The following is a 14,072-nucleotide window of genomic DNA, read 5'->3' as shown; positions in this document are numbered from 1 at the left end:
CCATGTCTAATATTTCATCATTAGTAAAAGAAAAAAAACATAATACTGATTCTGTATTCAAGTGGATTCTTTGTAAAGTCATTTTGCTTTGATGCCCTAAAAAGTACTATAGACCTTTTTCCTGAAAGACTTTATCAAATTGTCACAGAGGGAATAGCAGGTGTAAATAATGAAATTAAAATGGCTGAATTCCATTTAGCTGCTTCCGTTTCAGGGTTCTGGGCTGGGTCCAGAATTACTCCGTTGTTTACTCATTTACTACTTTCTATAAAAGACACTCAGTAGTTTACTCTATATTAATCAGTAAATTGAGATTTCAGACACTTATGAATCATCGTCATGTTGTATAACTGATATAGTGTGCTGCGATTGTAATTTCTGAATCTATAACATTTGACACATTGCATTGGCGGATTGTTAGAAGAAAGTACTGTCCATCTCCAGGACACTACTTTTCTTGGTCTGTTGGAATATTTTACAATGTATGCAACATAAATTTTACAATCCAAATTGGGACAAATAAAATGGCAGGGTACATATGGCCACAGCCCTGGCATTGAAAGGAGTTTGATTAGTAACACCTTTGCTTTTCCTATACGACAAGTCAAAATATCTGTTGTGTGAAAGGCTTCTCTGTACAGGAGCATTTTTAGGGAATCTTGAAACACAGCTCGCCGGGTTGTGGCTGTCGGGAAGTCAGTCATTAGATTTAGAGGAATTATGTCATGAACTAAAGAATTGGACAAAGTGGAAACTTTAACCTGCTAGTGGTGCTACACTTAAAAGTCAGGGATCATTCAAATCATTATGATTCATTCTCTGTGGACAATGAATGTGTACCAAATGTCATGCCTATCCATCAAATAGTTATTTACCAAAGTGTTGCATCAACAGAACAGCTGACTAAGATAGCCATCTCTGCAACCATGACGCTAACATGGCCAAAATTTAACAGCTTTGCCTAAATAATATGCTGTACTCATGCACATTGCCTGTATTTCTAAGGGTGTAACGATTTTGATGTTAAGTTTTTTTTATTGTTCGAAATGAGCTTTTGGTTTTGGCTATCAAAATCAGAAGCAGCAGAATCGGGGATTTTCCCAACAGGCTATTTTTTTCTCTCTTCCTACCCGCTTACTTGCTCACAACAGGCACGTAGCATGCAGTTAAAGACACAGTGTAACGTTAACTTCCCGGTAGCCTGCAGCTTGACTGTTCCACACACTACCAGAGTCGGAGATGATCCCTGAAGTCACCGGTGTGGTAACATTTCGCCTTCCCTGTGAGTGAGTTATGTAAACAAACATCAAAGGTAAAGCATGTGGGCTACACAGGACTCCATGGTGCCTTAAGTTACACATAGTTAAACTGATGGTGCATTCAATTACACCACTAAAAAAGAAAAAGAGAAACTCGAACTCAAACCCTTCAGCTATCTAGTCGCTCTTTTTGTAGCATTGCGGTCCCTGTTAAAAATGAATTGTTTCAATGGAAAATCAAATTGAATCATGGATTAGAAGAATTGTGACACAAGGTTGATACTTGCTGTAGATTAATATAAATGAATGTTTCAATTTCAGGTTCAAGATAAATTCTTGTCATTAGGCAACCAAATGAGGCGTAGCTGCAGATAAATTGCTAAAATTCGTGATGAATCAGTGCAGCATGACGTGAAACAGAAGCCATGGAGACACAGCTCGATTAAGCTTTGCAAACTGAATTTGTTTTGTTTCAAGATTCAAGGACAAATTCACTTATCCTTGACAAAGTAAACCTATTACCAACAACTGTTGATCGGTAGAAAAGATTGTTTAACTTTATATAATGATGTGTGATCTCTTTGGAAAATCCCCAAGCTTGTGTAATCAAAAGCACAGCCTTTTGTCTCTCTAACACACATACCAAAGAAGCTGGCGAGGAGGCCACATCAGAATGAATGAATATTTAATTGAGGCCTATTGAGGCAGAAGATCAAAATGACCTTGCTCTTAATGATTATTCAGTGATAAAAATAAAAGTAGGGTAGGGGAGAATGGAAGGCGCACACTCGAGATCCTCGGTTTGTCCAGCAGGCAGGAATATATTACACAAACATGTGAGAACGAAACCATAACATCGTGGATGAATGTGTTTAACTTTCCCACTTGCTTTCATCTGTGTCCCCAAACCTACCAATAACATTAAATTCCTATTCAAACAGAAATCCGAAATTCATTATAAACATTTTAAAAAGAAAGGATTGACAGACTTTTCAAAAAGAAACAATTTTTACTAATTTATTATGATTATTCATACGCATTAAATCTACTATCAGGGGGATACATCCCCTATTTCTGTTACTAGTAAGACAAGTTTCTTGGGTGAACAATTTAGACGCAGGCGGGGGACTCGAATGCAAGACACCAATGAAAGAACAGTGACCCCTTCTTATTGGGAGTTGTCTGGACAAAAAGCAGGTCAATCTGGCTTGTGAGGGAGCAAGACCCTCCTCTCAACTTTCCAGACACTCATGGCAGCAATTGGTGAGGTGAAAAAAAGGCTGAATTGATGTGGACCGAACATGAATGGCTTTAAGCTCAGTACTTGATAGCGTGCCAGACTGAAAGGAACAGGCTTCCATACTTAAAAAACAGTAGTTGTTGCGAGTTCACATTCTAAATGTGTTAATTTGTGTGTGTCAAAATAATAGCAGTGTTGTGTTCACTTAGTGAGGTGATTGATTCTGTGGAGACACAGGCGTCAATTATGGCCCATATTTAAGGAAGGAATTAAGCAAATGTTGTGCATGCTGGTTATAGTGCATTTCACACTGAAATACTCAGCAAAATGGGTCGTTCCAGTCATTGCTCTTAGGAACAGCGGACTTTGATTAAAAAGTTGATTGGAGAGGGGAAAACATATAAAGAAGTGCAAAAAACTATAGGCTGCTCAGCCAAAATGATTTCAAATGCCTTGAAATGGCATCCAAAGCCTGAACAACATGGGGAAAAAACGGTCAACTACCATTCAAATGGATTGAAGAATAGCCAAAATGGCAAAAGCTCAACCAACGATCAGCTCCAGGAAAATCAAAGAAGACTTAAAGTTACCTGTGAGTACTGTCACGATCAGAAGAAGGCTATGTGAAGAAAAGCTATCAGCTAGAAGCCCCTGTAAAGTCCCATTGCTGAAAAAAAGACATGTACTGTTGAAATTTGCCAAAGGACACATTGACTGGCCAAAGGAGAATTCTGTGGACTGATGAGAGCTAAATTGTTCTTTTTGGGTCTAGGGGCCGCAGACAGTTTGTCCGACGACCCCCATGCACTGAATTCAAGCCACAGTACTGTGAAGACAGTAAAGCATGGTGGTGCAAAAATCATGTTATGGGGATGTTTCTCATACTGTGGTGTTTGGCCTATTTATCGCATACCAGGGATCATGGATCAGTTTCAATACATCACAAAGGTCATGTTGCCTTATGCTGAAGAGGAAATGCCTTTTGAAATGGGTCTTTCAACAAGACAATGACCCAAAACACACCAGTAAGCGAGCAAAGTCTTGGTTCCAGATGAATAAGATTGATGTTATGGAGTGGCCAGCCCAATCCCCAGACCTCAATCCCATAGGTGACATCAAAAATGCTGTTTCTGAGGCAAAACCCAGTAATGCAGAGGAATTGTGGAATGTAGTGCAATCGTCCTGGGCTGGAATACCTGTTCACAGGTGCCAGAAGTTGGTCGACTCCATGCAACACAGATGTGAAGCAGTTCTCAGAAATAATGGTTATGCAACTAAATATTAGTGCAGTGATTCAAAGTAAAGCAAACCCTTGAGACATTCAGTTTATACAGTAAATGTTTGAGTTTTGAACAGCCTAATATTCCTTTTTCTTCACTTTCTGTAAAGGTATAACACAAACTTGATCAATTTAGGTCATGTTTTGATTTAGAATGTGCAGTGTTACCAATGCATTGATATTATGGAATTAAAAGCTATTCAAAGGATTTTGAGCATTATTCACTTTTTTAAATCACACTGCTATTATTTTGAACACAACTGTATATATGAAACACTGGCCATATACTTGGATGACACATCATGTCTACAATACACAGCTACAGTGAGCTTACAATCATAATGTAACACAATGTGTTCGCTCTAAGATATCACTATAAACATCTAATGTGGCTGCAACAAGAATTATTTTAGTTATTGAATATTCTACTGATTATTTTCTCAATAAATTGATAAATTGTTTTGACCTTTCAATTATTATTATTTATTACATTTATATAGCGCTTTATCATAGACACTCAAAGCGCATTTGGGGGGTGGGGACTGCTCTCTAACACCACTAATGTGTAGCACCCACCTGGGTGATGCACGGCAGCCATACAACGCCTTACAACGCCAGAATGCTCACCACACATCAGCTAGTTAGGGGGGAGGGGAACATATTTTAGTGGTGGGGGAAACCGGAGAACCCGGAGAAAACCCACACAGACAACATGCAAACTCCACACAGAAAGGCATGGATTTGAACCCAGAACCTTCTTCCTGTGAGGCCACAGCACTAACCACTGGGCCACCGTGAGGCCCGATGTCAGCCAATTGAGTGATGTCACCAAATGGAGTGAAATAATGCCCATAACAGTTTCCCAAGTCCATGGTGGGATCTACAAATGTCCTGTTTTGTCCCAACAGCAGTCCAAACCTGATAGACATTCAGCTTGTTATCATTAAAGACTAAAAAAACTAAAATATAAACTGGAAATATCAAACTTGTTACAGATTAACTTTCTGTCCAACAATTCATTTCTCTCAGCTCTAGTGTGAGTGCATCGGAATCAAAGAGCAAAGGTTTATTTCAAGACTTTTCAACATTGTTCAACAGTCAAACATGGAGATCGAAGGTACAATTCCTCTGACATTGGTGGACCATGTTTCAACCACAAGATTTTGAATAATTAACTCAGGGTTGTTAGCGGTTTGCGATGTGTGGGTTCACTACTGAAATGTTGCGTTGTCATACAGCATACAGTTTGTTTTTTTATTTATTTTTTTTACATATTGTATTTGTGCTTTATTTTAAATTTAACAAAGCTGCATATTGTTAGACCTTGACCTTTGTTACATACGGTAGATGTGAGGCCATGAGATGTATTCACATTGTTACCAATAAACATGGCTAAAAAGATAGAGAATAATAACAAAAAGCTCTTTGAGGAAAGTGAATCTGAATTGAAACATTCTGTAGTTCTGACACTGCTTCTCACAGATGGTCTGTTTAGGTAATTTGGTTATTCATTTTAAAGAAAAATGTGGTTGCAGTTAAGAGGTCTGTTGGCCGTTTGCTCTCACATTGAATATTTTAAATGTTACACTATTCAAGGACAATTGAGTCTAAATGCCTTCAAATCTGATAAAAGAGACAAAACCTTGAGTTTCTTTGTCCATTCATATATTGTATAATCCATTCCAATGTCATGCATGCCAACTTCTACAAAAGTCTGGATTTCTACTACAGTCATCCTTTAAAAGTATTAAAAGTGGGCATGTTTGTATTAAAGGCATAGAACATAATGAATATGATCAAATATTGCGTTTGTGGACTGTTTACTTGTCCTTTATTTTAAGCATGAGAATAAACTTCAACATTGTCTACGGTTTCAATATAAAAGAAATGATATAGCATCTCATAAATTAGCGATTTGGATTTAAAAATCATAAGGATTATGTCAATTAAGTGTCCTGAAAAGAAATGCTTTAGAGTTGAATAATACTGGGGACTACAATCCATTAATCCTTACTTAAAACAACACCAGTATCAGCGTGACAGTACAGCTTTAAGGGTTGTGACACACTTATTGTGAAGTGAACAAATAATCCAAAACGTGTGGCACATTTTAAAGACGAGGCTTCTCTCAGATTCCCATGTTCTTTATATTATTATTTTTTATATTACAGGATAATTAGTGTATAAGTGTTCAGGAGCAAAATTGACTCTTTTCTGCATTGAAATCACAAGTGATATTGTAGGACTACCATGAAAAAATCCATTTGTGTTCCATCCTCCCTCACTCTTGAGACAATATATATCTGGAGACGCCATCTATTCAGTCAAAAATAAACATGAATCACCTTCACCAAATCACTGCTGCAAGAACTGAGCTGTCTACTATCAACTTGAACATGATGGATCAAGTAATGTGGCAAAGCCGATACTGAAATTGAGTCAGTCACTGTACAGATATCACCCCTTAACCGCAAGATAAAACCGTCCATGTCCTCCCATGACAGTCTGACTAGTACACACACACTCTAAAAAGAATCATCCTTATCGACTCGGTGGCATGGAATTCGAAAAGTTCTTTTTAAAAATGTAATTGTGTTAGTACACAGTAGTACAATATATAGCGTCCACTGTGAGCTATCTGTCACACACAAGTATCTGTTGACATGCTCCTTAACATGGATATTATGTTAGGGAGCCTTTTAGCAAACTCCAAATTATTCTGCCACAGTCAGGGCTGTCTGAAGCCATTATTTGTTAATGAATGTGGAGTCCTACTTTACAAAGGTTCAGGCATGTAAAGTCACCTAAAGCTGACTAATGGAATCCTGCTGACACTGAATGCCAGGGGCTTTTACCACATCCCAGAAAGGCAGTTTTGGAAATTTACACTACAGACATAATGAACTATAAATGTAAACTTGGGAATGTAGCCTCCCACACAGTAGCTCAGTTATTGATAGATAGAGAACGTTCAATGTGCTGCAAAATAATAAATCGCAGAAGGCTATTGTGTGGTTTCAGCAACAATCCCGCTTCTCGTGACTCATTTACACAATAGTACAGAGGGATCTAGACATACATCTTTTGTTTTGTTTCTGTAGCCTGAGCACAATTATTAAAGAAGCAGCTGGGAGAAATATGCGTTTATTGAAGGTTCTAAATATTCTGAGTTTGTTAGCGCTGCAACACTTTGTGCCCTGGGAGATGGGCCTCTTCAGCAGGTTCACAGGTCGTGCAGCAGCGTGCAGAGTGGCCATTGTGCTTTGTCATTTCACAGGTGACTCACATCACTACACTCGAGCATGCTGGAGGTAGAGCACTCGGAGATGCTTGCGGCATTCAAAATGCATGATTTTCAGCCTAGTGCAAACAAATCGCTTTAAAAGATCAGTTTAATCTATTTCGAGCTGTTATTATGAGCGGGGAGAGTTGTTCAGATAAAGAGACTGAAGCAGGGTTAACATCAGAGTGTTGGACAACTCTTCACATACTTTACCCAGCATGAGAGCTGTCAACTTTATTTGTTTTTACGATACAGTGTGCATATGATTTACAATGCAGACCACTAAAATAATGGTCAGGGGGGTGAATTACTGTGAGCCAAACCACCTGAAATTTTCAGCAATATAATGTAGTGCATTTAAAAAATATCTGCAGGGAAATATCAGTCACAGAAGTCATCAATGTCACCGTTGTTTGCGTTGAAACGTTGAGGACGTAAGGCTGCTTCAATCTCTGAGTAGCTGTCATCTGATTCCCCCCAGAGAGCTATACAAAAAGGTAAAGAAAGATCACATTATCAGAGCAAAATGTTTACGCTTCCATAATTTCTGTATCCATGAAAGCACTGAAGTGAAAGTGTACCATGAGTACTGCACAATAAAAATCTTAAACCTCTACCTTTTATACAGTCTAATATGTGTTAAATCTATGTCTTGGTCACTAATGGCAATAAAATGCATCTTGACGTGATCTGATCACAGCTGTACAAATCTAAATACACTTGAGAGCGTAGCACCAAAAAGTACATACAGTACATTGGGCTCCAACTTAAGTGATATTCAGAGGTCTGTATTCTTTACTTATTTAGCAGCTGAGGTCGAAATACACTGATGTGCTGTGTGTGTCAATTTAGTCTATAGAGCAGTGAAATGAAAGTTGCTACTTAAGAAGAACTGAGATGCAACCTGACACCAGTGGCCAACTACAATCTGTCTCTGCTGGAACTAGACATTTGGATACATCTTGATGTGGGAAAAAAAAAAATAATTTATATCATAGCAAAGAACCTTGTCTGGCTGCTCCCCATTAGAATCAACAATGATCTTTCATTGCATTATCTAGAGCAGTTGTTTAAGGTTTGATCAGTGATGTAAGTAGTAGTCCTAAAGTAATTCTAAAATAGGACTGTTTAAGTTATGTATTTGGTGATTTAGGTAGTGTTTGCTGACAAATTACATCTAAGCTTTCAGTAACCTGGATTTGTCTTCAAGGTCATTTTTTTTTCCCATTTACACATCCTCAAAAAGGCATAGCTACATTTACAGAGCAATTTAATCAAACAGTTGGTGTTCTTCAGAGGCTCAACATTTACAAAATGCTCATGCATGTGAACGCATGAACCTGTAATTAACCTTTTTCTGATGCATGCAATTAAAATGGACTTTATCAATACTCACCTTTGGACTGGAGAATAGAATGAGCCTTTGAGTTAGTCATCTCTTTCCTGGAAACACAAAGACAGCTATTAGCCATGTAAAGTTATTGCCTTAAGCATTGAACTGAGCTGCTTTTTTACACCAAAAAAACAAGGGAAACAAGGAAAAAGGCAGGTAGACAGTGCAGAGGCAAAGGACTTCCACAAGGCCCTCTTTATTAAAAAATAGTCCAAAGACAGGGTTGCCAGGTTCCCGTAGCTCTGGTGATATGGCTATGTAAATGTGTGACCTCCGAAAAGGCTTTGATCTACCTCAGTGCATATGCAATAAGGCCCCCCCCCCGTTCCACTTTTAAAGGCCTCCTTTTTCATTTACATCATCACGTCTATTCAAAACCCCACAATATAGCCTCATCTTCTCCCAAGTTAGCATACATATCTATATGGCTTATTTGTTTGGATCTTCTATATGAGAGCTGTTTTGGCACTTTTCTTGGAAATAGGAAGAAGAAGAAAAAAAAATGGTGTGGTGTGTTTCTCCATCTGCATCAATTCACACCCATGACCTTGTTGATTGTCATTCTCTCAATCACCCTCATCACCTCATCTCTCCGTCCGCTAAGTCCTGGCACATGTGACTGTACATTGAGTATAAGGACCAAATGACTCTTGCTGCGTTCCAATTGCTATCTTCTAAACTATACAGTATATTTCTGTTTTGCACCACTCAAGGCAGAAAAAAGATGCAACGCCCATTCCTAACTGTGAGCAGATTGCTTGGTGCTGAAAGCAATATACCATACATCCAGTATAATCATTTGAATATAACCTTTATATTCATATGCTGATAGGACTTCCTACAGGACATTCGGATGATTCTTGCATCTGTTCATACAGCATGTTGAACCTCAGGCACTTATAATGCTCGCAAATCAAAGCAGAGGCTGAGTAAGAAAAGCGGTGCCAAAAAAATTAAAAGAAAGCAAAGACACAATGACAGACAATCAGCCTCTGCATGCAAACTGAAGGTACACTGCATATGACGGAGTTGTGTTGCTGAAATAGAGGGGTTTTGTTTGCCAAAATGTGTATTTTAGTAAATGTATAATCAAATCCTTTGGCGAATGGAGCCTATTTTGAGACCAAAATTATGGTAGGTACTTTTTGGTTTGCAATATCTCCCGGTTATGTTTAGGAACAGCAAATGCAAGCGTTTTTACTTGACAGAAACATTTCCGGCTGACCAAATTAGACTGACAGACGGCCATGTACAAAACGATTTCAATCGAAGAAAATAATATAATAGCCAAGTACTTGTTTGTGACACAGTATATATGAATCCTTAACATGCACGTTTTTGGAAGGTAACAAAATTTAAAATCTTTTGTCAAAATTATAGCACAGCAGTTACGATATGTTGACAGAGTTTGGAACAGGCTAGGGGTAGATAGTAAGGTGAGGACTATATATGTGTCTACCTTTTTATAAAAAAAAAGGCATCCTCCTGCTATCCACATTCAGCTTTTTAAACTGAATAAGAGATAAAGTACAGATGCTGAAGCACAACTAAACCACAAGGACAAAACTGCATCCATTTACAACTGTTAGGCAACAGATCTCCAGCAGACCCTGCAGCAGCAAAAATACAGCAATAATCTATACGATTACTTCCTCTCCTTTGCCACAATAATAGCTGATACGGAGAGTAAATTGGGCTTTTCTTTTCTTGAACTTCCCCCCGGGGATGGGAATGGTCTATCAGCTGTTCCACTTCAGTGAGGGACAGGACTGATTTCAAGACAGGGTTATTACCATAGAGAGCCCAGACTGTATCTGACCCCACCAATCTAATATTCCGTTTCCATAAACATTTATGCCAGTTCATCTTCTGCTGAGTTTCCCTTAATTGAGGCAATGATCTGAATATGTAAGACTGGGCTGGCCAGTGTTTTACAAGCTCTGGTAGACAGAGGTGAATGTAATGTGTAAAATGATGCAAATTACAGCTATTGTAATGTCCTCTTTTTTCCATTGCCTCGCTCATTCTCTTTGTATGGCCTTTACAATTCATATTGTTGTTTATCTTAAACAGATTTTGTGTCTGTTATGCTGAGTCCACGACAACCTTTAAAATTGTATGATGGTTTTCAGACACATGACACAATTGGAGCTTGATGTCAGATCAACTTAATCAAACCTCTGTCTTTTTATCAATTTACACCACACTGGTTTTCTATGAGCTGCGTTAACACTTCTGAATTTACATATTTTGACATTTTCAAATCAGGTTTAAAAAGACAAGGTATGCAGGCTAGTAATGCATGGGTATACAATGTGCAAATACCAATTACATTAATAAAAACTAGGACAATCATTTTACCCCATATCTCAGGCACATTATATGCACAAAAGGATGGAATTGGCACCATTGCTTAGGAATAGTGACAAAGTGATGTTTCTTTAAGAATAACCCAATGATTATTCCTGGCTCTCTGATGGAAGTTTAAAGTCATTTTGAGCCTATTCTCTTCATTGGTAGATGCGGTGTAGCACTCCATTTTTGTTATTTGTGACATTTTGCTTGTTTGCCCCTGAGAGATGCATCCGGAATCTGCTTTACCAAATCTTTTGCAATATGTTTCAATATCTCTACTGTGAAAGAAATAAACAAAAACTACTACAAATTTCTGACAAATACAAATGTGGTCAGTTAAGACTACCATTTTAAATTGTCCCAAGACAGACCTGTTCAGCTCAGCTGTTGTACAAAACATGTGTAATGTACTACAGTTAAAGCAGTAGCTAAAGCAGCAGAGACTGAAATTACACATTTGAACTAGGTTTACTCTAATGTCCATTTTATAAGAATGCGTCCAGTGTTGGTAGTATAATTAATAGTATATATTGACAAAAATAGCACATGCATGGACAAAGACACCTTCATATAGAACATACCGCTCTTTCAAACTGCAGTCTAAAGTAATTGCCAAGACTAAGATGTGTTTCTTGGAGTCACTGAAGACGGATTTGGGAATGTGAGGACAGACAAGAGCAAATAATGCTTACCAAGCATTTAATGCTGCCTTGCACACACAGATAGCGAGGAAAACTGCTTTTATTTACCCTGGCTTTTTTTAAGCTCCTGCCACCCACACACAAATGCTAATAGCACAATAGCACTTTTGCGCAGCGGTGCTTGTCTAAAGGTAAAGGGAGACCCATCACCTCATCATTCCCATCAACTCCTACTCCCATCCCAGGTATGACCCCGCAGAAACATTGTTTAGGCTCCGTTTAGATGTACTCTAACAGGCCTGAATGGTAGCAGGATATAGCGCTCAGTGGGGGCAAACAGTGAGAGGCAACTGTGAGTGCACCGTGAGTGGGCACTCTCTAACAAGTGAGTGCTCTCTGCTGGCAATGAGTAAGTACTGCAACTCAGAGGAAGAGGTATTGGGGCCAATGATTTCAACACAGCGCCGCTCTCCTCCTGACTGGTGGCAGTCTAGTGGAGACGGCCAGTGCAAGGGATGGCTTTGTGCCCCATAGCCTATGTGAGGGTAAACTCATTTTTACTGGCTTGTCCAGCACGCACACACACACAGTATACAAGTATGATCAAACATGTCAATGCAAATACACGCTTGCTCACATAATATCACAGCAGGACTAAACATGACACTGAGGGTCATGACACAAGATGGCCACCCTCTTTACTATTGAATGTGTTGTTGACATCATTTACACTAATAACTAACAAAACACCAGACATTACAGCCTGATAAGTTACCATATTTCAAAACTGAACACTATGTCCATGTTTTGCCTTGATCAGCCTACGAACAGCTTAAGAGTAAATAAGTCCAAAAACTAAATTGAATTAACATTAAAATACAACAAAGCACACAAAAGTGTTTTATAGGGTAATCAGGCATTCTTTACTGGTTTGAAGTAGCCTATGTAGGACAGTGACCTCCTCTGGTTGGAGCCTCTAAATGCTGCCTTCCTCTAGAATCACTGTCTTGTTTTTCCTGTTTGGGCCTGGTTGTAATCTTATTCTTTGGTCTAAACTCAACTAATACATTGTCAATTGTAAAAAAAAAAATAAAAAAATTCAGTATCCCGTTTGTTGGCTGTTTTTGAGAGGATATATTCTCCAAAACAAACATTCACTGAAGTGCAGACTCAATGCTGCCACATGCCTGATTGTGCATCTACCGCTGATTCATTATTATATTGTCTGTTAAATTGTGTACATGTGTTTCCCTTCATTCACTTCATTCAGTCTGATTTTTAGAACAGCACTACATCTTTCACTACCTCTTTGTCCATTACTGCCTCTCTGTCTCCCTCTATCTTCCGCTCTCTCCTTCTACGTCCCCTCCCCTTTAATCCTTTCTCTCAGCTCATGTCCCTCTCACCCTTCTATCCCTCCTCCCAGTGAGCTGTCAGAGATCCACACAGAGAGAGAGAGAGAGATTCTGATTTTGACATTCTGAGTGATTTGAGGTCGAATGCTTGAGCACATCCTGTTGTCCAAGGCAAAGCTGTAAACCACTAATTGTTGAGTCAAGGTTTTTGTCAAGCAGGCACTAGGCACAACAATCATCACACCGGCTGATAGCTGGAGGATTTTGTTTTGTGTGTGTGTCTGTGCACGTGTTCAAGCTTTTTTTTAGGATCTAAGATGGGGAGGAGGGGGATGAAAAGGTATGAAAAACTAAAATAAAAATAAGAAAGGAGTGGCATCTGAAATGCCTACAGTAGAAAGGAGCACAACGATTCTTTACACGAGAGGAAGCAGTGGCATGCACTCACATACAAAGGGGAACAAGTGGTCTTTACATGGAATGCAGCTGCTTATTAAGACTCACTCCTTCGTGCATTATTCCTTTCATCCTCACTCAACCACAAAGTGATTTTACTTTGCCACTCACAAAGACAGCAAAAGATTTCTAATGGACAAATCAGTCAATTCCCCAAGAGTTATAATACAATAAACAGCACATTCTATAAAAGTATCTGACTGAAAAACACTGTGTGGGAGAGAGCAAGGGAGAGAGAGAGAGAGAGAAAAAAAAAAGAATATGAAAGACCTCAATTCTCTCCAACGCCATAATAGTGAAATGAGCACATATAAATGTGTTAAGAGTATCTCTTGCATCTTGTATAGACTGCATGTATTTAATCTGTAAAGCTTATTAAGGCCCTAGTCATTGCTATGCAAAGCAGCACCCAGTGCTTTTCTCTCGCTTTTCAGCCAAGTGCAGTGTTTGGCCAATAGGACTGGCCCCCCGCCTCTCATTCTGCATTCATAACATGCAACATTTGCACAATGTATCTCTCAAAGGCCCTGAATAGAAGGCCTTAATACTCATGTAAACAACTGCAAACCAATTACTTAATGAATCGGGCGCACACATAATGAGGAGCCTCACAAAGGGCTATAAATGCATTTTTTGCACCAAAGCCTCTGCTTTAAACTACAATCCCTCTGCTGTAGTCTAGGCTTAACTAGCAAATCATAATTATTGTCTAAGACAACAGAGAGGAAGCCATTTTTGTATTTTGAGTCCAGCTCCATCCTCCTTTTGATGTCACTCATCAGCTGGCTGACAAAATAAAGCAAATAATTAA

General features: G+C 38.8%; 1 protein-coding gene across 1 annotated transcript in view; it reads right to left on the bottom strand.

The window, feature by feature from the left end:
• Window positions 1-7,235: 7,235 nt before the first annotated feature.
• kiz (kizuna centrosomal protein) overlaps window positions 7,236-14,072 on the bottom strand; it is a 25,524-nt gene continuing 18,687 nt past the window's right edge. The window contains exons 14-15 of the mRNA XM_028566578.1: window positions 8,458-8,504; window positions 7,236-7,546 (exon numbers count right to left, since the gene is read on the bottom strand). Coding sequence (XP_028422379.1) covers window positions 7,443-7,546; window positions 8,458-8,504 — 151 coding nt within the window. The 3' untranslated portion in view covers window positions 7,236-7,442. The remainder of the gene's footprint in view (window positions 7,547-8,457; window positions 8,505-14,072) is intronic.

The sequence above is a fragment of the Perca flavescens genome, chromosome 20 (assembly GCF_004354835.1).
Source record: "Perca flavescens isolate YP-PL-M2 chromosome 20, PFLA_1.0, whole genome shotgun sequence".
Classification (NCBI taxonomy): Eukaryota; Metazoa; Chordata; class Actinopteri; order Perciformes; family Percidae; genus Perca; species Perca flavescens.
The sequence above is the reverse complement of the archived record's forward strand: the minus strand, read 5'-3'. Positions and strand labels throughout refer to the sequence as shown.